The 26,656-nt window shown below is 41.2% G+C and overlaps 1 protein-coding gene across 8 annotated transcripts in view; it reads left to right on the top strand.

Annotated features, from left to right (window-relative positions):
* LOC141049737 (disintegrin and metalloproteinase domain-containing protein 9-like) overlaps positions 1 to 26,656 on the top strand; it is a 90,554-nt gene that overhangs the window by 23,859 nt on the left and 40,039 nt on the right. For 3 of the 8 annotated variants that reach the window (XM_073546453.1, XM_073546451.1, XM_073546452.1), the window contains exons 2-5: positions 6,048 to 6,136; positions 18,954 to 19,021; positions 20,984 to 21,062; positions 23,620 to 23,699. In XM_073546453.1, coding sequence (XP_073402554.1) covers positions 6,098 to 6,136; positions 18,954 to 19,021; positions 20,984 to 21,062; positions 23,620 to 23,699 — 266 coding nt within the window. In that variant the 5' untranslated portion in view covers positions 6,048 to 6,097. Of the gene's footprint in view, positions 1 to 1,317; positions 1,453 to 6,047; positions 6,137 to 18,953; positions 19,022 to 20,983; positions 21,063 to 23,619; positions 23,700 to 26,656 lie in introns of those variants that run through there. The other 5 variants (XM_073546459.1, XM_073546456.1, XM_073546458.1 and 2 more) reach the window with 3 other exon arrangements.

The following is a 26,656-nucleotide window of genomic DNA, read 5'->3' as shown; positions in this document are numbered from 1 at the left end:
TGTGTTACTGTTTTCTTTTTCTGTTTTATACCACGCTCTTTCTCATCCATTAAACAATGAATAAAATTCTAGAGTTTGTTCAGAGAAACTCTAACAAGACATTCGAAAAAAAACACCTAAGTATCTTCCAGCGTTTTTGTTTTTAGCCTTTATTTTGACTTCTTTTATAAAACATGGAGCTTCTTCCTAGCAGAAAATGCCTGAATAATGTACAGTATGTTACTTTTTAAAAAAAAAAGTTTTATGTTTTTAAAAGATCATTCAAAAACTTAAACATATGAAGAGTAAGTTGTTTTTCCATGAAAATGAATAAGATAATTCTTTTGACCATTTTTTCCAGCATTTTTAGGAGTGGACTCACTGAAAAAACGCGCCCTAAACAAACATAGTGTGAACACGCCCAATATCTCCTAAAAACAGGAGCGTTTCCTAAAGTTGTTTCTGCTTGAAACACTCATGGTTTTCGACTGTGTAAAACAAAAGCTCTGAGTGAACATACATGAAAAATCTACGTAAGACCTTCATATGAAGCCACTTTACTGAGCCAGGAACCTATGTCAGTTGGGAATGAAGAACTAGGAACTTTCAGGTGTTGGATGCAGACAGGTATATCCCTATTCACTGACAGCAAGCAAGAATTTAAAAATATATAAAAAAAAACTGTATTAGAATGTTGCAAAGCTTTTCATTATGCCGTAAAAGTCGAAAGACATATCCATACATAACGTAATTATGTCCTCGACCAAGATCCACAAACAATGAACATACGTCACCTGTCAGTTCTGCCAGGCTCTGGTTGACAGCGGTATCTCCATGCACATGTAATAATTTTGCCAGAGGATAAAATTCATACAATTCTGGTATTTCGAGTTCAGCTGTCACTGTACGTTCTGTGTTTAAGGACACACCAGGATCTTTGCTCTAATTATTTTAAAGGCATTGTTAAGTATAAGAAAATTATTGACCTTTACTAAAAATGATAGCTACTTACTTCCCTGCCACAGTTAGTACATGACTCTCACCCTCTCTCCTTCTACATTGCACAGAGAAGAGCACCATTCAGCGGCTGTCACGGGGATACCGCGACAGAGTGGGGTCAGACGATCACAGCGGACAGTGACGCATACACCTATGGTAGATAGATTGGTTTCACAGTCCTATTAGCAGTTCTGGCTTTCTTTGCTCTGGTGCTACAAGGGTTAAACTGCTCAGTTGGACTCCTGGAATTCAGCTGTTCTGAGTTCTTTACACCCAGCAGGTATAAGAACCATCTTCCTTGCTTCTGACCTTGCCAGTGATAGTTACCACTACCTGGTTTGGAGTTGAAGAGTTCAGTGTTTGGAGAGATTTTCAGGAGATTGCTGCATGGAATTGGTTTGCATGTTAATCCTTATCCTCCCCCATTTGGTTTCTTCCTTCCTATTCCTCCCTTGTTTCCCACTCTGTTATTTTGTAAGTGTATTTGCATTATTGTAGTTTTCTTTTATCCCTGTCTGGTTAGTGTATTCCTATACATGTTAGCCTCACACCTCCCTGTGTGGGGGAGGGAACAGATAAGGGTTAAGGTAGAAGCATAGCATGGTCTGAGACCCCGGTGTCTCCACCATCTAGGGTAAATCAGGGGACAGCAATAGCCTAGGGTGCCCCTAGTTCGAGGGATCGTGTATTCCCCTGTTACTACATCACAGCGGCCATGTGTCTGGAGCTGCAAGATGAAGCAGAAAAGGTCATACAGTGATGGTTGAAAGTGTTGGCATCCTTGAAATTGTTCCAGAAAATGAAGTATTTTTCCCTGCCATAGCGTTTCATTTCATTCAAATATTGATGGATAGTTTGCACTGACACTGATGCACCCTGAGCCTGAAGGACAGCTTGAATTTCTTTGGAACTTGATTGGGGCTTCTTATTCACCATCGCGACTATCCTGTGTTGCAATCTGTCATCAATTTTTCTCTGCTCTCTACATCCAGATAGATTAGCTACAGTGCTATGGGTTGTAAACTTCTTGATTACATTGTACACAGTGGACAAAGAGCATCAAGATCTCTGGAGACTGACTATTAAGCAGTACCTACAACATTATGATTGTTTGTTATTGTGTTTTTTGAGGGAAGTGCAGTGTCCGAAAAAATGGCAATTCTGGCATTTTGATTTTACATTATGACATTTACCATACTGGTTAAATAATTTCATTTTGTCATACATCAATATTTTTTTACATTTCCTTATTTTTGAATTGGAAAAATATTTTTTTTCCCGTTTTTTTTAAATATTTTTTTAAAAACATTTAGATTCTTTTAATTTATTTTTACAAGTTGTATAAGGGAATTCTTTTAAAGTGAATCTGTCAGCAAGTTATTGATATGTAATTGGAGAGTGGCATGATATAGGAGCAGAGAGCCTGATTCCAGTGATGTGTCACTTACTGAGCTGTTTGTTGTTGTTTCCATGAAATCAGTGTTTTATCAGCAGGAGATAATTATTATAGGACTAGTTTTCCCGTGCCATGTAGTCCTTCTGCTCTGTGTAACCCCGCCCCTACCACTGATTAGCAACTATCTGCTTATGTACAGTGTACACAGAAAGCTGCCAATAAGAGAACTGGTAGATCTGAAAAACAGGGATTGTATAAAAACAGCCCAGTAAGTGTCGTATCACTGCAATCAGGGTCTTTGCCCCGATATCATGCTGCTCTCAGATTGCGTAGTAAAAACCTGGTGACAGATTCCACTTAAAATAATTTCTTTATACAATATATTTAACATCTGAAGTTAGTAGACCTTCATCCTACACCTCTGTGGAGTTTCTCCAGTTGGAATTCCCCATAAAAAAATAGAATGTATTTAATTGCAATGCAAATTATTAATAGCTGTTAACTGGTTATGCCAAGCCCTTGGAGATCCCCAGCGTAAAGTATTAATTTCACTTCCCCAACTGTATATCTGCGATAGAAGCCAAAGGATAAGTTACAACTGTAGCAATGGTGACCTTGACTCAATTAACACAGCATACGGATCTCACGGCACACAAAAAAAACGGTAATTTTGACACCTAACTTGACATTGGTCAGTGGCTTCTTCAAAGTTAAATTATCTTGATCTTGAGATAACCTTCTGTGACAAGTTATCAAGATGACGAGTTGTGAGTCATGATAATCGATCCTACATCGGTATCGATTAATTAGATGCACAAAACAATGGCTGTGTAACGGCCATTGTAAGATTCGAAGGTTGAGTGGTAGGACTGTATAAGCAACCAAGGTCAATGGACGACCCTGGGACTCAAGTTTGTTCCCGACTAGGGTTCCCAGGAACCTTGCTATTATCATTACATACACAGAGCATATTATCAAAGAGATCTAATAGATTGTTTGTGAATCATCCCATGAGAAATAGACTCTAGGAGCAGCAAATAGCTCCAAAGTCTCCTGCAAATGTGGTGACCACTGAGGTGGCCTAGGTGAGAATCATTTGGTATTCTGGTGAGTCAATCTGATCCTACAAACTGAGACAGCAGGAGCAGAGCCTGCAAAAAACTCATACTGCGATCATAGTGATACAATAGCCACAGAGGGCGGTCCCCCCTACTCAAACTTGGTAAATCCGTACACCAGATATAGTACACGGATCAAAGCCGTTGTTCAGCATCTGTGGTTTTTTTTTTGCAAGAAGGTAGCAAAATAGGGTAATTATTAACCATATTACAATATTTTTTGCAAATTACATATCCAGCATTAAAATGGAGAAAAAATATTACAATAGAACACAGCCCAAATATAAAGACACAGACCACTCTGACATCTTGAATATAGAACAAATCCTAGAAATGTAAAAAAAAAAATCACAGTCACATCAAGAAAATAGAACACTGACTAGATATAAAGACAGGCCATTCTGATATCCAGAAAATAGAACACAGGCTAGAAATAAAGAAACTGACCATTCTGACATCTTGAAAATAGAACATAGCCTAAACTAAAGAAACAGACCATTCTGATATCATGAAAATAGAACACAGCCTAAGAAATGAAGAAACAGACCATTCTGACATCTTGAAAATTGAACACAGCCTAAACTAAAGAAACAGACCATTCTGACATCAAGAAAATAGAACACAACCTGCATATAAACAAACCATTCTGACTTCAAGAAAAAAGGAGCTAGCTTAGCAATAAAAAGAGAGACCATTCTAACATCAATAACATAGGAGACAGCCTAGAATTGAAGAGAGACCATTCTGACATAGTTATCAGCTTTTAATAAAGTACACTGTGACATAATCAGAGCAGAGCACAGATGTCCAGATGTTTCTCATTTCCTCTACTGATGTCTAGTCCTAATTCCTCATAGGATACAGAAAATGACCGCTCAGTCAATCACTGGCTGCAGCGTTGCCTGGCCTCAGCCAGTGATTGGCTGCAGCTTGTTATATGTCCTTGTGTCAGATTGTTATCAATTTATCAATGCAGCACAAAGTAGAGAAGAGCGAGGACTGGGCAGTATAGGGACAGAACAGAAGAAATGGAGGATTGGCAGACAAAGTGGAAACCTCATTTAATGATATCAGATTATTTTATGGGTCAGAAAATTGAATAAATAACAACACAGGAGAAATGGATCAGTGTGACCAGGTCAAGCTGAACTTGGTAATTGGCAGCCAGTAACTGTCTGCTGGGGTTTATATAGATGGGAGCTTCGCCCATGGCTCCCAGCAGAGAGCTAATTACATTACCAGCTCACTGCAGCAAAACATAGGTGGACAGGAAATTGACAACTAGTCTCAGCAATCTTATAGCTGAAAAGCCAGCAGTCGCCGCAGTATTAGAGCAGCCAGTGTCGGTCTGGGGTGCCAAGGGCCCACCAGTAACCAGCTCCAGGACCCCACTTTTCAGCTACATGCAAATGTGACGCTATCCTCAATGACAAATGTATGTAATAATGAACTGGGCAGACTGTTAAATGAATAAGATATTGTCTGTACATAGTGATTCAAGTATATTGTGCCAAGTACTGTTTATATAAGAAGGTGGTGACCTACTCTTAAGCCCCCATCACACACAGCGATCTCGCTAGCGAGATCGCTGCTGAGTCACAAGTTTTGACACTGACACTTATCAGCGACCGGCCCCCCTGCCGGTATCGCTGATCGTGCTCGAATGGCCTGGCCATTTTTTTGATTGCTGGTCTCCCGCTGGCCAGCACGCATCGCTGCGTGTGGCAGGTAGGAGAGCAGCGATCAGCGAGCTAGAGCTGGTAACCAGGGTAAACACCAAGTTTCTAAGCGCCGCTCGGCACTTAGAAACCCGATATGTACGTTAGATATCAGCTCTCGCTGGTGCAGGGAGCTGGTAACCAAGGTAAACATCGGGTTTCTAAGCGCCGCGCGGTGCTTAGAAACCTGATGTTTACCTTGGTTACCAGCTACTTGCACCAGCGAGAGCTGGTATCTAACGTACACATCCGGTTTCTAAGCGACGCTTGTTACCCGCGTGTCGCTGTCCTGATCGCTGCTGAGATCTGCCGGTTTGGCAGCTCACCAGCGATCATGTAGCGAGGCACCAGCAATCCTGACAAGGTCATATCGTTGTCGGGATCGCTGGTGAGTCGCTATGTGTGACGGGGCCCTTACACAGGGGCCCACCGGAGGAATCTCCTGTTGGCCAGTCCAAGACTCAGTGGAGCGCCGTATAGCAACCAGGGTGGAGGTGGCATGGCATGCTCAGACATGGATGTGACAAGAAGACTAATCCTTGAGATTCCAGAGGGGTATAACAATGGAGCTGTAATCAGACCTGGTGACTGAGTCCAATGACCGTTATACCTCAAACAATGAGATCAGGTTTTGGATCAGGGCCTGGGAGCTTCCTATTACATCTCCGGTAGCGTACACATAGTTATCTAATTAAAAAGCTGTAAGACTTAGATATTGCATTGATGATTACTAAAAAAGAATCACGGATGTCTCCATTATTGTGGCATCTCCTGCAGTCTGTAAATGAAAGATCTGTAGCAAAGTTTTGCATAAAGATAATGATTCTGTATCCTTAGGATATTTGGTTTCTGGACTGGAGGACCAAGAAATTGTTTTTCCGGAACAAATGGTGAACAGAGTGAGGAGGAATGTGGATCAAAGCACAGTAAGCCTTTATGTTCATATCCTTATTATTCTGCTCTAAGCAGGCCATTAATCCTGTATATAATGAAAGACATAGATAGTTCTACTGATAGTTATTCCTTCAGACCTCCGATACACCTGCTCAATGTTTTTAATAGGGAAATGCAAGGCTCCCACGCACATTACACTGTGTTCCAAATTATTATGCAAATGATATTTTTCTATGATTTTCCTAAATAGTCGGTAGAAATGACAGTCAGTCTAATAAAAGTCATCACCCGTTAGAGTATACATCAAATTTTATTGAAGAAACCTCCCAATGATAACTATAATCTCCAAAATGAATAAAAACTCAAATTGCACTGTTCCAAATTATTAGGCACAGTAAAATTTCTAAACATTTGATCTGTTTTAAAGAACTGAAAATGTTCATTTGTGGAATTTGCAGCATTAGGAGGTCACATTCACTGAACAAAAAAGCTATTTAACTCCAAAACATCCTAACAGGCCAAGTTACATGCTATCATAGGAACCCTTCTGTGACATCACCTTCACAATTCTTGCATCCATTGAACTTGTGAGTTTTTGGAGAGTTTCTGCTTGGATTTCTTTGCATGAAGTCGGAATAGCCTCCCAGAGTTGCTGTTTTGATGTGAACTGCCTCCCTCATTGATCTTTTGCTTGATGATACTCCAAAGGTTCTCTACAGGGTTGAGGTCAGGGGAAGATGGTGGCCACACCATGAGTTTATCTCCTTTTATGCCTATAGCAGCCAATGACTCAGAGGTATTCTTTGCAGCATGAGATGGTGCATTGTCATGCATGAAGAGGATTTTGCTCCTGAAGGCACATTTCTGCTTTTTATACCATGGAAGACAGCTGTCAGTCAGAAACTCTATATACAGTACTTTGCAGAGGTCATTTTCACACCTTCAGGACCCTTAAAGAGCCCTACCAGCTGTTTCCCCATGATTCCGGCCCAAAACATGACTCCTCCTCCTCCATGCTGAAGTCGCAGCCTTGTTGGGACATAGTGGCCATCCACCAACCATCCATCTGGACCATCCAGGGTTGCTCGACACTCATCAGTAAACAAGACTGTATGAAAAATTGTCTTCATGTATGTCTGGACCCACTGCTACAATTTCTGCTTGTGAACACCTTTTAGGGGTGGCTGAATAGTAGGTTTATGCACCACAGCAAGCCTTTGAAGGATCCTACACCATGAGGTTCGAGGGACTCCAGAGGCACCAGCAGCTTTAAATATCTGTTTGCTGGTTTGTAATGGCTTTTTAGCAGCTGCTCTCTTAATCCGATGAACTTGCCTGGCAGAAACCTTCCTCATTCTGCCTTTATCAGCACAAACATGTCTGTGCTCAGAATCAACCACAAATCTCTTAGGCTGGTTTCACATTAGCGCTTTTTAAGCGCACGCACGGCCGGGGGTAGCTCCGCCCCCGAGCCGGCTCTCTGCCCGGCGTGCCCGCCCCTTGCTTGTAGCGCCGCCTCCTAGCGCACAGCGGCGCCTGCGATCGGCGCACCCTATCTTTAGCATAGGGTACGCAGATCGTGCGCAGGCCGTGCGCTAGTTTCGCTTTGACCTGCGCTGCGCACTTTTGACGGTGCGCCGTGCGCGCCAAAATCAAACTTTTCGGATTTTGGCGCGCACGGCGCACCGTCAAAAGTGCGCAGCGCAGGTCAAAGCGCAACTAGCGCACGGCCTGCGCACGATCTGCGCACCCTATGCTAAAGATAGGGTGCGCCGATCGCAGGCGCCGCTGTGCGCTAGGAGGCGGCGCTACAAGCAAGGGGCGGGCACGCCGGGCAGAGAGCCGGCTCGGGGGCGGAGCTACCCCCGGCCGTGCGTGCGCTTAAGAAGCGCTAATGTGAAACCAGCCTTAACAATACGATGATCACGTTTAAATTTTTGGGAAATATCTAATATTTTCATCTCTTGACCAAGGCATTGCACTATTTGATGCTTTTCAGCAGCAGAGAGGTCCTTTTTCTTTCCTAAATTCCTTGAAACCTGTGCCCTGCTTAATAATGTGGAACATCATTCTTAAGTAGTTTTCCTTTAATTGGGCTCACCTGGTAAACTAATTATCACAGGAATTTGAGATTGATTTCAGTGATCCAAAGAGCCCTGATACACAACACCATCTATGAGTTTATTTGAAAAACAAAAAATTACATCTTTATGACACTTAAATCCAATTTGCATAATAATTTGGAACGCAGTGTAGATAGTCAGCCGGCCCTGAAAATATTATTAAAGTTCAGCCAACTTTGCTATACTGTAGGTGGGCACTATAACACTTTGTTTTGTACATCTTGTACTAATCTTGATTTTATGAATGATTTTTCAACATACTTTATTTAAAGCTAAACTATAGAGTAGGTACATTTAAAAAAAAATAATAATAATAATTGATCAGCCTTTGCAAAGTTATAAATCTTTGTGAAATACTCCATAACCTTATATTGCTTCCTTCTTTCTCAAACACAATGCTGAACATGCTGTTTTAACTGCCTAGTTCATGTTCTTTCAGAAGCTGCTTTGAACTGCTGATCTAGCAAGAATTCATATTCACACACTATTTACAAACACTATCACTGTCTGAAAATGTGGAAGGAGAGCAGAGAGTTTCACATGGAGAGAGCGTTTATAAATAGTGCTTGAATATGTATTCTTGCTAGAGCAGCAACTCAAAGCAGTTTATAAAAGAGCACAAATTAGGCAGTTAAAACACCCCTTTTTATTATGATCTTTGAGAGAGAGGGAGACAAAATAAGGTAGTGGAGTATATATTAAAGATGCATAACTCTGCAAAATTAAAAGCATTTATTATTTGTCTCAGTGGCAGTAAAAAGTTGTACTTGGTTGATCCAAGTAGCATATTTATTTATCAATCAAGGAAGATTTCCCATGACAGAAGAGAGGTATATAGCCATCTTTAGTCCTCTTTCATACACTTTTTTCAATGTTTTTTTTACCGATTCAATGCATTTTATGTTGTGATTTTTTGGGGGGGCACTTTTTATTTTAGAACATCTTGTACATTAACTTTTTTCTTGAGTTTTCAATACTATATCGAAAATACCAGAAATGGAAATGCCATTCAGCAAGCATGCTGTATATGGGGAAAAAATACCTAAGACATTGAAAATGCTACAAATATATTACACATCAAAACACACTGTATGTAATGTGTTTCATATTGCACTTCAGACGTCAAAGTCACATCTGGGAGCATCAGTTTTGGCCCAAAAAAACAGATGTAAACGTCCTCCACACCGAGCCCATGCGGCACCCCAGTGGTTCCCTCAATTTTTACATTGTTATGCTGTGTATTAATGTTGCATATTGTCCTGTCATGTAGTAATGTGTAATGTATTGTATATGCTATGTACATGCTTTTGTACATAGTTAGTTCAGGGACAGAAGTAGTTAAGAAGGGGGCCAGTCCTACATACTTACAGGGAGGGGATTTCCTGTTTTTGCAGCAGAGCCCAGGCAGGCTTGCCCAGGGAAAGACACTCCACGTCCAGGAACAGAGGGTGCCCTGGTGGGGGGGGGGGACACAAGCTGACACGGATTGTCGGGCAGTGTGGACGGGCCCTGGTAGTGTGGGATTCTCTCCGGAAGGACTGCTGTGGTTCCCAAACCTGGATGGGAGCCATTGATGCTGTGCAGCCTCATGAAGTTGCAGGGACAGAGCAGGAAGGATTGTGTTATGTACAGTAAAGTTGTAACAGAACTGTGCCTGTGGTGTTTTCCTGAATACTCATCCCCAGTGGCTGAAGTGAGCATGTGATAAAGGTAACTGACTTTACCGCAGGATTGGGATGTCACTTGTCGTTACGTGTGCAAGGGGCCTGGGTGCGCACTGACTGTTGTTTCATGGACTCGGCCATGACTACCACCCCGTGCCCCCTTGTTACACTGGCTCAGTGGGTAGCACTGTTGCTTTGCAGTGCTGGGGTCCTGAATTCAAATGCAAGGGGTTTGTATGTTCTCCCCATGTTTGCGTGGGTTTCCTCCCGCTTTCTTCAGGTTTTCTCCCACACTTCAAAGACATACAGATAGGGAATCTAGATTGTGAGCCCCAATGGAGACAGCGATAATAATGTATGTAAAGTACTGTGGAATATGATAGCGCTACTGGTGGACACAGACAGAAAAATGGCCCCTGTACGAGAACAATATATGGGCCCTTTGCAGCCCAAGAGTTCAATATAATGCACAATTCCACCTGCTTTGGAGATAGAAATGGACCTCCTTACCTCTTGGGCCCCTGTTTGTTTGCACCAATGATATATTGTGCTCATGTCACAACATTTCTAGAATTCGACCTTTTCTTACCTTTCACTTTGCAAAAATCTCTTATTCATTCTCGTCTGGACTATTAAAACTCTCTACTGATTGGTCTCCCTCTTAATAAGCTCTCCCCTCTCCAAATCGTCCTGAATATTCATATCATATTGTTTTCCAACAGTCACACCTATGCTTCTGCCCTGAACCAGTCATTGCACTGGTTGCCCATCCGCTACTGTGTCCTGTATAAACTTATCACTCTCACCCACAAAGCTCTCCACGATTCAGCACCACCCTACATCTCCTCCCTCATCTCTGTCTGTCACCCTACCAGTGCCCTCCATTCCACTAATGACCTAAGACTAATACCCTTAATAATCTGAACCTCTCACTCCTGTCTCCAAGACTTCTCGCGTGCTGCACCAATTCTCTGGAATGCATTATCCTGGACAATGTGATTAATTCCCAATACCCACAGTTTTAGGCGTGTCTTAAAACTGCATATCTTTACACTGCCTATCGCCTCACCTCACTTGTGTAACTATTCCAGTTTTTTCTTTCAAAATTTTTCTTCCAAAGCTGATCCCACATAGCATCTGTTCACTCAGCCTCCATGCACTGAATATCCCTCTGTGTCTGTACTGTACACATACTGATTGGTGACCGTTTCGTGCAGCGCTATGTGAATACCCTTGGCATTACAAGCCCCAATCCCAAATACCCATAGACCCTTCAAAATAAGATGAAAGATACGCCGAAATTTTGGATTGAATAGGCAACGATGTTTATTGATGAGGTTGCCCAATAAATACTGTAACTGAGATGAATAAATATCAATCAAACTTTAATCAATAAATAGTTAAAATAACCAAATTGTGAAACAATCACCAAGTCCCCCCAGTGTAGCTGGGAGACATAAACCCCGCTTCAACAAACATTGTGACAAAAAATAAAAAATTAGGGGAAGGGAGGGCGGTTACCGATCTTCCTCTTCTTTCTTCAGACTGACAGAAAAGACCTTCAGGTCCAGGTATTTATCAGGAACACTTCCCGCCGATTTCCACTGTCCAATCAGTAACATCTGTAAGAATAAACATCTGCCCTGCAACCAAGGGCTAAAATTAGTACGTGCTGGAGCCTATCACAGCTGACCCCTCTGAACCACCAATGAAATGAGATTCTGAAATCTGCCTGGTTACCAGTGCAACCAAGTAACGAAAAACACCTCATATTAACCCCTTTACCCCCAAGGGTGGTTTGCACGTTAATGACCGGGCAAATTTTTACAATTCTGACCTCTGTCCCTTTATGAGGTAATAACTCTGGAACGCTTCCATGGATCCCGGTGATTCTGACATTGTTTTCTCGTGACATATTGTAGTGATTTCTTTGATATGACTTGCTTTTATTTGTGAAAAAAATGAAAATTTGGCAAAAATTTTGAAGATTTCGCAATTTTCCAGCATTGAATTTTCATGCCCTTAAATCACAGAGATACGGCACATAGAATATTTAATAAGTAACATTTCCCACATGTTTACATCAGCACAATTTTGGAACTAACAATTTTTTTTGTTAGGAAGTTATAAGGGTTAAACGTTGACCAGCGATTTCTCATTTTTACAACAAAATTTTTTATTTAGGGACCACATCACATTTGAAGCCACTTTGAGGGGTCTATATGATAGAAAATACCCAAAAGTGACACCATTCTAAAAACTGCACCCCTCAAGGTGCTCAAAACCACATTCAAGAAGTTTATTAACCCTTCAGGTGCTTCACAGGAATTTTTGAATGTTTACAAAAAAATCAACATTTACCTTTTTTTCACAAAAAAATTACTTCAGGTCCAATTTTTTTTATTTTATCAAGGGTAACAGGAGAAATCGGACTGCAAAAGTTATTGTGCAATTTGTCCTGAGTACGCTGATACCTGATATGTGGGGGGGACCACTGTTTGGGTGCATGGCAGAGCTTGGAAGGGAAGGAGCGATGTTCGACTTTTTCAACGCAAAATTGGCTGGAATTGAGATCGAACGCCATGTCGTGTTTGGAGAGCCCCTGATGTACCTAAAAAGTGGAAACCCCCACAAGTGACCCCATTTTGGAAACTAGACCCCCCCAAGGAACTTATCTAGATGTGTGGTGAGAAGTTTAAACCCCCAAGTGCTTCACAGACGTTTATAACGTACAGCCATAAAAATAAAAAATCATATTTTTTCCACAAAAATGATATTTTCGCCCCCAATTTTTTTATTTTTCAAACGGTAGCAGAAGAAATTGGACCCCAAGAGTTATTGTGCAATTTGTTCTGAGTATGCTGATACCCCATATGTGGGGGTAAACCACTTTTTTGTCGCATGGCAGAGCTTGGAAGGGAAGAAGCACCGTTTCACTTTTTCTATGCAGAATTGGCTGGAATTGAGATCAGACAACATGTCGTGTTGGGAGAGCCACTGATGTGCCTAAACAGTGGAAACCCCCCAATTCTAACTCCATCCCTAACCCCAACACACCCATAACCCTAATCACAAACCTAACCCTAACACACCTCTAACCCTAATCCCAACCCTATCCCTAATCCTAACTTTAACCCTAACTTTATCCCCAACCCTAACTTTAGCCCCAACCCTAATGGGAAAATGGAAATAAATACATTTTTTTTATTTTATTATTTTCCCCTATTATTTTATTATTTTTCCCTAACTAAGGGAGTGATAAAGGGGGGTATGATTTACTATTTATAGCAAGTTTTTATGTTTGGCAGCTGTCACACGCTAAAAGACACTTTTTATTGCAAAAAATAGTTTTTGCATCACCACATTTTGAGAGCTATAATTTTTCCATATTTTGGCCTACAGGTACCATTTTCAGGCACATGACATTTTTTATTGCTTTTTATTACGATTTTTGGGAGGCAAAGTGAACAAAAACCAACAATTCATGAATTTCTTTTGGGGGGGAGTTTATACCGTTCAGCGTGTGTTAAAATTTATATATATTTATACAATAAAAACAATTTTATATAAAAAAATAATTATTTTTGCATCGCTTTATTCTGCGAGCTATAACTTTTTTATTTTTTTGCTGAAGATGCTGTATGATGGCTCATTTTTTGCAGGACAAGATGACATTTTCAGCGATACCATGTTCATTTATATCCGTTTTTTTGATCGCGTGTTACTCCACTTTTTGATCGACGGTATGATTATAAAGCATTGTTTTTTTGTCTTGTTTTTTTTAAGGGGTTCACTAAAGGGGTTAACTAGTGGGACAGTTTTATAGGGTGGGTCCTTACGGACGCGGTGATACTAAATATGTGTACTTTTATTGTTTCTTTTATTTACATAAAGAAATGTATTTATTGGAACAATGTTTTTTTTTCTTTATTTAGGAATTTTTTAAAAATATTTTTACACATGTTAATTTTTTTTTTTACTTTTTTACTTTGCCCAGGGTGGGACATCAATAGTGTCAGATCGCTGATCTGACACTTTGCAGAGCACTGTGTCAGATCAGCAATCTGACAGACAGTGCAGGAGGCCTGCTCTCAGCAGGCACTGACAAGCCACCTCCCTGCAGAACCCAGAAGGACCCTGCGGCCATCTTGGATCCTGGGTCTGCAGGGAGGAGGCCCCCAGAATAACGCGATCACATAGCATTGTTCTGAGAGATGCAGGGAGCCCCCTCCCTATGCGATGCTTCCCTATGCCATCGGAATGCTGCGATCATGTTTGATCGCAGTGTGCCGGGGGTTAAAGTGCCATGACCGCTCCTGGCACATAGTGTCAGGTGTTAGCTGTGATAATCAGCTGACACCCGGCCGCGATCAGCCGTGCTCCCCCCGTGAGCGCGGTTGATCGGTATGACGTACTATACCGTCCAAGGTCATATGGGCCTGGGTCACCTGGACGGGATAGTACGTCATATGTCAGAAAGGGGTTAATAATAAACCAGTAGCCATTATGAATAGGACAGAATTGGAAGAAAAGAGAATAATATGACTAAAGACACTATAAACTTAATAACAGAGATGTCCAATAAAACACAGGTTAATGGGGCTGTGATCCCATGTGCCCTCTTGGTCTAAATGCCCTAGTGGTGCCCCACTGATTTATTATATTGGTGGCTGGACCATACAATATAAGCACTTTTTACCCTTCACCTTTCATGTCCCCCTATTTCGTCATAGATTATAAGCTTGAGAGCAGCAGGACCCTCACTCCTATTAGTATCCGAGTTGTTTATTCTGTAATATCTTTATTTTCTGTACATGTCCCCTATATAAGTAAAGCGCTGTGGAATATGTTAGTGCTATAAAAATAAAAATTATTATTATTAGGTTGCGCTATGTAAGCAATGTATAATAAATAATAATCTTCAACTTAGATCCTTGAGTCCGGGAAAAATCCTATTGGTTGTCCTTGATTTTATCCTTTTTTTTCTGGCCTTGGATGCCAGGGTTTAATGCTCAGACCCAAAAGGATTTCATGGTAAATCTCTACATATAAAGACATAGGTTTAGGAGATCTTCTGCTATGTTCCATTTAGGCAAAGGTCCAAGTAAAACCTCTCAAAAGCAGCGTGGAAGTTATAGGCAAGACCACCCAAAAAAACCTGCCGGAGTGCCCCCATGACAAGGTGCATAGGCACACCATGTACAGCAGCCTAATCGTCTTATGGTTACCCAAGGCCAAAACATATTATTTAATGGTGCTGAACAAATGCTACAAAAATGTTTCCAGGCTGATTGTCTTTGGTTTTTAGAAGCCTCCACAAGTTTCTTACATGCAGTAATTCTGGTTCCCTGAGCCTTCGATTGCACAGAGGAGTCACAAGACGGTCTGTAACATATATTTCCTTATTGCCAGTGAGATCAGCAATCACATGAATATACGTAGGCACACCCAGAAAACGAGCCTAGGTGTGAGACATCCGCATACTGGAGAATGGAAAGAGATCTTCCAGTGTATCTCATGGAAGACCTAAGGCCTCATTCACAAGTCATGTATGAAAAAAACTGACCGAGTTTCATCAGTGATTTTTGGTCAGAGTTTCATCCGTGTTTGGTCCAAGTGTCGTCAGTTTTTCTTGCACATGAAAAAAAAATTCTCTATTCTTTTCCTATGTAACAATCCGTGAGATTCAGACCCACAGACTTGCAGTCGGATGTGTATCCATGATTTCCCACAGAAAAATCCTGGACATGTGAATGGCCCCATAGGCTGCCATAGGTATGAGTGCTAGCCATGCAAATCACGGATTACACCAATATGAGAACAATGGACCTCAACTGATTGAGGGGTTTCTTCAGGTCATATATTAATGGGGTTATGTTTTTTTTATTTACTTAATTGCAAATATGGTTTAAAAAGGGGTACAGTATTTTGGCCTGGGATGTTTTTTTTTCTTCTTTGGTAAATTTATCAGCCAAGTTTGAAGCTTTTTTTTTTTTAGGCAGAAAATCTTTAAGAAATTACATTTTGCTTATTTTGCACCCCAGCTGTAATGCGCTGTGGTTTTTCTGTGATGTCTCACAAAGTGTTTTGGCATCAGCCTTACCGGCATTTCTTTTAAAATGACCTAAAATGATTATTCAACGATATTTTACATAAAAGTCTTAAAAGAGTTGGGGATTTTTTTGTTTTTTTTACTTAAGTGCATTTATTTGAGGCTAAGAAATTATTTTTGCAACTGGGTTGTATTAAAAATTTTCCACTGTTTGCCTTCTGTAATCTCTGTGCTGTATTTTCTATGACATAGTAACATAGTTATTAAGGTTGAAGGGAGACTTTAAGTCCATCTAGTTCAACCCATATCCTATCCTAACTTGCCCTAACATGTTGATCCAGGGGAAGGCAAAAAAACCCATGTGGCAAACAGTACGCTTCACATAGGGAAAAAAATTCCTTCCCGACTCCACATACGGCAATCAGACTAGCTCCCTGGATCAACGCAACACTAAGGAAACTAGTGTATATACCCTGTAATATTATACTTTTCAAGAAAGGCATCCAGTCCCTTCTTAAATTTTAGTAGGGAATCACTCATTACAACATCATATGGCAGAGAGTTAATTATTCACCTACTTCTCATAACCAAAAATTCAATAGCCAAATTTTGGAAAGAAGAAACAATTCCTGAGATTAGAGGCATTCTTGATAGAATGGCACTACATGAATCATATGAAAAAAGCCACGCCATAGCTAATAATTATTATCCTGCATATGTTAAAAGATGGAAACCATGGTCTAACTTCATCTCCGATATGTCAACTTCATATTCTCTCTCCTAAATAAGGTTTTGATATGTTTATATATACTCCTATATTGTTTAGCGACTAACTCCCTAACTGCAAAAATAATTCTATTTAATACTGTTAAGTATGATTATTATTGTATGTCTCTATAGTAACACAAAGTAAAGTATTACTGTTAATTCTACCTATTCTTTCCTAGTTTCCCTCCCCTTTTCCTTCCGTCCTTATTTCCTCTGTATGTTTTAACTCCACATGTAATATGATATTGTAATATTACTGTTATATTGAAAAATTTAATAAAAATATTTGAAAATGGCAGAGAGTTCCATAGTCTCACTGCTCTTACAGTAAAGAATCCGCGTCTGTTAGTATGCTTAAACCTTCTTTCCTCCAGACGTAGGGGATGCCCCCTTGTCCCCGTCACAGGTCTAAAGGGCATGTCACACTAAGCGATATCGCTAGCAATATCGCTATAACTTGTGACGTTATAGCAATATTGCTAGCGATATCGCTGTGTCTGATACTTACCTACAACCCGCTCCCCCGCTGCTTATCGCTGATCGTGCGAGAACGTCCAGGATCGTTTCTCGTCGTCAGCTTGATGCGGCGCTTCCTGCTGTGACGACGAGCGACGCGTGGAGCCGGGCGGGAGGACGCAGGATCGCCTGGTGTGACAGGTAAGTAGCGACTCCCGTCCCCAGCAATGTCGCTGGTGAGATCTGCCTATGTGGCAGCTCACTAGCGACCACCTAGCGATGTACCAGCGATCCTAACCGCGTCATATCGCTGGTCGGGATCGCTGGTACATCGCTAAGTGTGACAGTACCTTTAGAGTAAAAAGATCATTAGAAAGGTCTTGGTATTGTCCCCGCATATATTTATACATTGTAATAAGATCACCCCTAAGCCTTCGATTCTCCAAACTAAATAACCCCAAGTGTAATAACCTGTCTTGGTATTGCAGACCCCCCAGTTCCCTAATAACCTTGGTCGCTCTTCTCTGCACCCGCTCCAGTTCAGCTATGTCTTTCTTATACACCGGAGACCAGAACTGTACACAGTATTCTAAGCGTGGTCGCACTAGTGACTTACATAAATGTAAAATTATGTTCTCCTCATGAGCATCTATGCCTCTTTTAATGCATCCCATTATTTTATTTGCCTTTGCAGCAGCTGCTTGACTCTGGCCACTAAATGTGAGTTTGTCGTCCACCCATACACCCAGGTCTTTTTCAGTGACAGTTTTGCCCAGTGTTTTACAATTAAGCACATAATTATACATCTTGTTCGTTCTACCCAAGTGCATGACCTTACATTTATCTCCATTAAAGCTCATTTGCCATTTATCAGCCCAAGCTTCTAGTTTACATAAATCCTCCTGTAATATAAAATTGTCCTCCTCTGTATTGATTACCCTGCAGAGTTTAGTGTCATCTGCAAATATTGAAATTCTACTCTCTATGCCCCTTACAAGGTCATTAATAAATATGTTAAAAAGAAGCGGGCCCAAAACTGACCCCTGTGGTACCCCACTGCTAACCGTGACCCAGTCCGAGTGTGATCCATTAATAACCACCCTTTGTTTCCTATCCCTGAGCCAGCTCTTAACCCACCTACACATATTTTCCCCTATCCCCATTGTTCTCATTTTATGTATCAACCTTTTGTGTGGCACCGTATCAAAAGCTTTTGAAAAGTCCATGTACACCACGTCCACTGCATTCCCTTGGTCCAGTCCGGAACTTACCTCTTCATAAAAGCTTATCAGATTAGTCTGGCAGGAACGGTTCCTTGGAAACCCATGTTGATATTGGGTCATAAGTTTATTCTTCTCCAGATACTCCAGTATAGTATCTCTTAGAAAACCCTCCAGGATTTTACCCACAGTTGAGGTTAAACTCACTGGCCTATAATTTCCAAGTTCAGTTTTTGTCCCCTTTATTTGCTGGCTGCAGAATGAGTTAACTGAGAATTTGTCAGTGAGCTGTTCTGACAGTTTCAAGGACAGTTTGTTACTCTTTTTTCTGTCTTTTTCTGGGCACCTGTTAGATGATTTATGACCACAGGTGACATGAAAGGTGAATGTGACAGAAAAACAAAGGCTGTGAAAGTAAAACTGTGTAAAATTTTTAATGCAACCCAATTGTATCTAAGTAAAAAATAAAAGGAGGACTGATGCATGGAAAAAAAATTTGCACATATATTGTTCCATCAATGATGCAAAATTACATGAAACTGAGCAACGTAACTTTTTATCTTCAGGACGAGAATGTATCCTATACCATTGAGACTTCTAATGGTACGCTCATCCTGAATCTGCAGAGAAATAGGTAATGTATGAGAACATCACCTAGAATATCGGGAACTTGTAAGATGGAATGAGGGAGGGAATTTCAGAAAAGAGGGGAAGCATGAGAGTCTTGTAGGCGAAAGTCTAGGAGGCAATTACAGGCGCTTCTCACAAAATTAGAATATCATCAAAAAGTTAATTTATTTTAGTTCTTCGATAGAAAAAGTGAAACTCATATTATATAGGAATTATTACAAACAGAGTGATCTATTTCACGTGTTTATTTCTGTTAATGTTGATGATTATGGTTTACAGCCAATGAAAACCCAAAAGTTATTATTTCAGTAAATTAGAATAACAAAAAACACCTGCAAAGGCTTCCTAATCATTTAAAAAGGTCCCTTAGTCTGTTTCAGTACCTCCACAATCATGGGGAAGACTACTGACTTGACAGATGTCCAGAAAGCAGTCATTGACACACTCCACAAGGAGGGTAAGCCACAAAAGGTCATCGCTAAAGATGCTGGATGTTCACAGAGTGCTGTATCCAAGCGTATTAATGGAAAGTTGAGTGGAAGGAAAAAGTGTGGTAGAAAAAGGTGCACAAGCAACCAGGATAACCACAGCCTTGAAAGGGTTGTTAAGAAAAGGCCATTCAATATGGGGGAGATTCACAAGGAGTGGACTGCTGCTGGAGTCATTGCTACAAGAGCCACCACACACAGACGTATCCAGGACATGGGCTACAAGTGTCGCATTCCTTGTGTCAGCCACTCATGACCAATAGACAACCCCAGAAGCGTCTTACCTGGGCCAAGGAGATAAAGAGCTGGACTGTTGCTCAGTGGTCCAAGGTGTTGTTTCCAGATGAAAGTAAATTTAAAAACAGCAGTATCACTGTGCTTGATTGGCAGCAAACTCGCCATACCATAACCCCATAGAGAATCTATGGAGTATTGTCAAGAGTAGAGTTGAACGAATATCTTCGGTTCCCCGCTTATTCGGCAAGCTATAGCGCTTGCCGAATAAGTTACAGCAGGAACCTGGCTTCCTGGATCGCGCCAGCTGAACAGCTGATTGCCGCCGCAGCTACATGTGTCGTGGCTGTGTCATTGTCACAACAGATACATGGAGAGCAGTATTTGGTCAGTTTGTCACTTCAGTATCTGTAAGCCAAAACCAGGAGTGGGTGATAAATCCAGAAGTGGTGACGTGTCTCTATTATACTTTTCCTCTGATTGTTCCACTCCTGGTTTTGGCCTACAGATACTGATGTAAAATACTAATCGCAGGGCCGGCCGGAACGTATAGGCGAACTAGACGGCCGCCTAGGGCGCCGACCCAAAGGGGGCGCCAGAGAAAAAATAGAAAAAATTATAAAAAATCTTTTCAAAAGGCAAAAAGTTTTAGGGATGGAAAGAAAAGTGTACATATTTAAGGGCAAATATGACGCAAGAGAGGTTGGTTGGGTTGGCAACAATTTTGATAGAATCTGAAGTTGCTAAACAAATTAATCTCGGTGACTTAGTGTCATCCTTTTAAAAAAAAAAAGGCAAGGAAACAAAAATTTTAATTACCTATGGTCGTTTTTGTTTTGTGTTATTGATTAATTTGTATATATTTGTCCTATACAACTTCTCAGAAGAATAAAGAGTTAGGAGAGAGTTAATTAATCATTGTTGTTGTGGTTTATTTTGCTCCTAAATTTATATCCCAAGTTTTCATCTACTGCCAAGAATAGTAGGGGCGTAACAAAATAGTTTCGCCTAGGGCACCGTAATTTCTCGGGCCAGCCCTGACTGATCGTTTGATTAAACTTCAGTTTCTGGAGAGCGGAGGCTGTTGGTGGGATTGTTGTAGGGGTAGAGAAGATAGAATGACTGAGATGGGTGGAATGGGTTCAGGATGAAGGAAAAGGAATGTATAGAATTGGTTTGGATTTCTGAGCACAATTTATGATGTAGACCAATTCTGTGTCCTGTATATTTTTCATCATCCATAGAGATTTTGTCAGCAAAGACTTTGAGCACTTTATCTACAGCAAAGATGAAGGATTAGAAGCCCTAAAGCGCCCTGTACCGGTAAGTGTCATCACAATCAGGGCCACGTGCTGCGATATCTCAAGGTGGAGGAGGGAGTAGGTAAAAAAAAAAATGGTGATTGTAAATCGATCTTAAGACTCCGTTATCATATTAGGTACCAATAGTGGAACCAGCGTCAATCAGGCATTTATTACATATACAGTGGGTACGGAAAGTATTCAGACCCCTTTAAATTTTCACTTTTTTCTCATTAATGTACACTCTATAACCCAACTTGACTAAAAAAAAAGCAGAAATGTAGAAATTTTTGCTAATTTATTAAAAAAGAAAAATCACATGGTCATAAGTATTCAGACCCTTTGCTCAGTATTGAGTAGAAGCACCTTTTGAGCTAGTACAGCCATGAGTCTTCTTGGGAATGATGCTACAAGTTTTCCACTCCTGGATTTGGGGATCCTCTGCCATTCTTCCTTGCAGATCCTCTCCAGTTCCGTCAGGTTGGATGGTGAACGTTGGTGGTGTGATGCAGCGGTGTCCACGCTGTGCAGGAATGAGACAGTGACCCAAGCAATTTCAAAACAAAAACGTGTTTAATGTCCAAAGAAAAACCTCACATAGTGCACAGAACGCTGTATCCTCTGGATCGCAGCCGGGAAATCAAAGATAGTCCAGGACTGGTTGCCGTGAGCGACCGCACCTCCATGTACGCAGGGTGGTGCCAGACTTTTTGGCTCCGTTGGTCTGTGTTATCTCACACAGGGAGTGCTCTGAGCTGTCTACTTGCAAGACCAAAACTGAAACACCAAAAACATCCTTGCAGGGTTTTTCTTTTCCTCCAGACTCTGTGGCCATGGGCCACTTATATGATCTGGGCTGGAGGAAACAGACTGGCCCCACTACCTTTCTGCAGTCCGTTTCAAAAATAAAAGCCCAAACCTGGTTTTCCTGAGCAATTCCTTGGTCAAATAACTTGACCAAGTTCACACTCACTTTTATTCTGCCTTGTGACTTGCAAGCAACTTGCTGTGAGCACTCCAGCGGATCTAATATGCTTCTGAGCACATCCTGGGGGACACATAGCGACCCTCACATATGACGCTGGTCACTGCCTCACAGTGGACAGCCATTTTCAGGTCTCTCCAGAGATGCTCAATTGGGTTAAGGTCAGGGATCTGGCTGGGCCAGTCAAGAATGGTCACAGAGTTGTTCTGAAGCCACTCCTTTGTTATTTTTAGCTGTGTGCTTAGGGTCATTGTCTTGTTGGAAGGTGAACCTTTGGCCAAGTCTGAGGTCCAGAGCACTCTGGAAGAGGTTTTCATGCAGGATGTCTCTGTAGTTGGCCGCATTCATGTCTCCTTTAATTGCAACCAGTTGTCCTGTCCCTGTAGCTGAAAACACCCCCATAGCATGATGCTGCCACAACCATGTTTCACTGTTGGGATTGTATTGGGTTCGTGATAAGCAGTGCCTGGTTTTCTCCACACATACCGCTTAGAATTATCACCAAAGTTCTATCTTTGTCTCATCAGATCAGAGAATATTATTTCTCATAGTCTGGGAGTCCTTCATGGATTTTTTTAGCAAACTCTATGCGGGCTTTCATATGTCTTGCACTGAGGAGAGGCTTCTGTCGGGCCACTCTCCCATAAAGGCCCGACAAGTGGAGGGCTGCAGTGATAGTTGACTTTGTGGAACTTTCTCCAATCTCCCTACTGCTTCTCTGGAGCTCAGCCACAGTGATCTTGTGGTTCTTCTTAACCTCTCTCACCAAGGCTCTTCTCCCACGATTGCTCAGTTTGTCTGGACGGCCAGGTTTAGGAAGACTTCTGGTGGTCCCAAACTTCTTCCATTTAAGGATTATAGAGGCCACTGTGTTCTTAGGAACCTTGAGTACTGCAGAAATTCTTTTGTAGCCTTGGCCAGATCTGTGCCTTGCCACAATTCTGTCTCTGAGCTCCTTGGCCGGATCCTTTGACCTCATGATTCTCATTTGGTCTGACATGCACTGTGAGCTGTGAGGTCTTATATAGACAGGTGTGCACCTTTACAAATCAAGTCCTATCAGTTTAATTAAACACCTGCTGGACTCCAATGAAGGAGTAGAACCATCTCAAAGAGGATCCTAAGGAAATGGACAGCATGTGACTTAAATATGAGTGTCTGAGCAAAGGGTCTGAATACTTATGGCCATCTGATATTTCAGTTTTTCTTTTTTAATAAATTTACAAAAATTTCTACATTTTTGTTTTTTTTCAGTCAAGATGGGGTGCAGAGGGTACATTAATGAGAAAAAATGAACTTTTTTGAATTTACCAAATGGCTGCAATGAAAGAGTGAACAATTTAAATGGGACTGAATACTTTCTGTACTATGGATGTAACTCAAATGGTAAAAACGTATAATGTCAGAAGGGCCATCGTTTATGGGGGTTCCTCCACAACAAGAGGTTTTATTGGCAGCTGTTCCCCCTTAAAAACTCCTTCAATTTTCTAATAAACCAGTAAGTAATTTCTTTAGAAAATCAGACAACTCCTTTCCCAATATATTTAATCTCTTGAGAGATATTTCACACATTATTGTTTTTTTTTTTTTGCAGACTTACTCCTGTTATTATCATGGACAGGTGGAAGGAATGGAGAATTCTGTCCTCGCTATCAGCAACTGCCATGGCCTCAGGTTAGATTACAAGTATTTACTTAACAGGAAAAAAATGAGGTTACAACTTGATGGAGCTGGATGTAAAGTACAGCAAGTACTGGGGATGTAAAGTACAGCAAGTACTGGGGATGTAAAGTACAGCAAGTACTGGGGATGTAAAGTACAGCAAGTACTGGGGATGTAAAGTACAGCAAGTACTGGGGATGTAAAGTACAGCAAGTACTGGGGATGTAAAGTACAGCAAGTACTGGGGATGTAAAGTACAGCAAGTACTGGGGATGTAAAGTACAGCAAGTACTGGGGATGTAAACTACAGCAAGTACAGGTGGAGTGTTGGGGTTTGTGCACACAATGTCTTTTTCAGGCGGATTCCGCCTGAAATCGTAATGAAAAAGCGCCTCTATCCAGCTGCAAAAAGTGAATATGATGCACAGCAATGTAGAAACGGCATCCCTTTGCATTGTTTTGCCACTTGTTTTAACCACTCCAGAGCTTGGAAAAACGTGAAGCAGTTAAGCGAAGTAGAATCCTCATCTTTATGGCAGAGCTGCTTCATGAAAAACACTTAGGCTATGTTCACACGTTGCGCATTTTATTTCCTGCAGGCAAAAACTGCTGTCTTTGCTGTAAAGAAGTGACCTACAAAAAAGTGGGTTTTGCTGTGTTTTTGTTGGATTTTTTTTTATGCGTTTTTGCTGTTTTTTTGTTGGGGTGTGGATTATATGTGTCATTTGTCTACAGTATATGTTTTATGAAGTTAGTTTATTGCCCCAAAATGGAGCAAAAACGCTGTAAAAATGCATGGTTGAATTTTTTTCAGCTTTTTTTTCACTTTTTCATTGCTTTCTATTGGTGAAAACAAGCTGAAAAACTGAAATGATGCAGATTTAAAAGGTTTTAGAAATTCTACAGTATTCCCGTTTAAAAAAAGAAACGTGCGCAGGAGATATTTGAAATCTCTTAGCTGGTACTGTAAAAAGCAACTTTTAATTTGCAGAACATAAGGCTGCAAAAAAAACCACTGTAAAAATGCAATATGTGAACATAAATTTAAAGACATCATGTTCACACACCGTTGGGGTATGTGCACATGTTAAGTACTGTATTTGGTGCAGAAATTTCTGTATCTCTTGGCAGGAAAAGCACGGCATAAAATAGTTATGCTTCTGCCTCATTTGTGATGGGACAAATCTGCAACGTGTGCACAGGCCCTTAAGAGGTATTCTCAATGTACAACCCAAAAGCGGATATGCTTCAAATTCATTGTAAAAAATCTCAATGTGAGCATTCCCTCAGGTATTATCACACAAAGTTTTTAGATAAGGATTTGCAACCAAAGTTTTTTTCTGCAGCTTTTTTTATGTTTCTTTTTTCACACAGTTTTTAGATACAGATTTTTCAACTAGTAATGACTTTTTTGGAGTATTTTTGTTTTGTTTGGCACAGATTTTGGACAGGACCAGATAAATCCATGTCCAAAGAATTTGCATGAGGTCTCTTCATTTTGTGGATCAAAGTGGGCCCCAGAGATTGGACCGCCACTCATCAGAATATAATGGTGATCCGCCATATGGCGGGAATACAACCGTAATTTCCACATGCAATCAATAACTGTCAGTCAAGGAAGCGTCGGTTTAACACCTATTCCCATAGCAATATACCAGAATGTGTGTGTGTGTGTGTGTATATATATATATATATATATATATATATATATATATATAGTGGTGTAGTGACCACTGTGTCCACTAGGGGGAGCTGTGTGGGTGTCCCAGGACAGGCGTATAAGCATTTCCAGTGTCCTGATAGGAGTAGGATGCTGAATGATCGTAATGTATCTCAAGGTGGGTGGCCTTGAGATGAAGGCTTGCTTATGTGCTGATCAGCAGAGCTGATCTTTTGTTCCAGTGTGTCAGGGAGAAGTCGTCAGGTAGCTGGAGAGACGGGTGGGACCAGCTACCTACAAATCCACACAGGGGTGTGTCTAGAACGCCATACTAAAGAATGTGTGAAGGCTATGACCTCATCACAGGTCCTACAAGCAATGTGACCCAGTGGGCGTGGCTACGGACCATATAAGGTGGCCAGAGTAGGTCACATGAGTGAATACTGGGACCCGGTTGGTCCGTATGAAAGGTCTCGTCTGGGCTGACGTGAGACCGACTGAAGGAAGATGGGTCTGCCTTCCTGTACACGTGAGACGTATGTGTGAGAGTTCCCTGGAGGGAATGAATGTCTGCACTGAGAAGCAGCCATGAGGTATACCCTGACGGGGTGAGATATAACTCTGAGGCTGAAGAGCCTGAGTACTGGACATTGCATAACCTGTGTGACCACAGGCTTAACAGAGGGAAGCTCTGTCATGAACACTACGCTGATTATATGAACTTTATGTTGCTGCTGTGGGTTTATGACGCCTGAATAAACCGCATGGATTGTTATTGTTTTATGGAAAACCCATGCCGGACGTGATTATTTGGCTGCCAAGCGAGTGTCCCCAACCTTGAATGACATCGCTACCTTACAATATATATAATATTATTTGCAAATTTACTGGATGGATTTGGACACAGAGAATTAGCATCCTGGTCCAAACACAGTGACAGCCATTCACACCCACTTCATACTTATATCAGATGGGCAATGAGTAACAAGCATGCCTCCTCCTATGTAACAAGTATATCTAGGGTCTCATCTACACTTGCAGTATGTTATAAAAACCTCAAGACTTTGGGGCTGATTCATCAAAGTAATTTTTCAATGATTCCAACATAAATTGCTTTGAAAAGTCACTCATTTTTTGAGTTTTTTGCCAAACTCAAAAAATTATCAACTTTTTGGCATTTTCACTCCAGTTTCTCCCAGCTCCACCAAAAATGGATGGAGCTGGGTACGACAGAGGTGTGAGGGGTGCATGGCACCGCAGCTCATCTTAGGGCTCATACTCAATTGCGATAGACTCCCACGATTCCTGT

The sequence above is a fragment of the Dendrobates tinctorius genome, unplaced genomic scaffold (assembly GCF_039654945.1).
Source record: "Dendrobates tinctorius isolate UK_male_01 unplaced genomic scaffold, ASM3965494v1 ptg000147l, whole genome shotgun sequence".
In the NCBI taxonomy this organism is placed as follows: Eukaryota; Metazoa; Chordata; class Amphibia; order Anura; family Dendrobatidae; genus Dendrobates; species Dendrobates tinctorius.
Note: the sequence above shows the minus strand (reverse complement) of the source record. Positions and strands in the feature narration are given on the sequence as shown.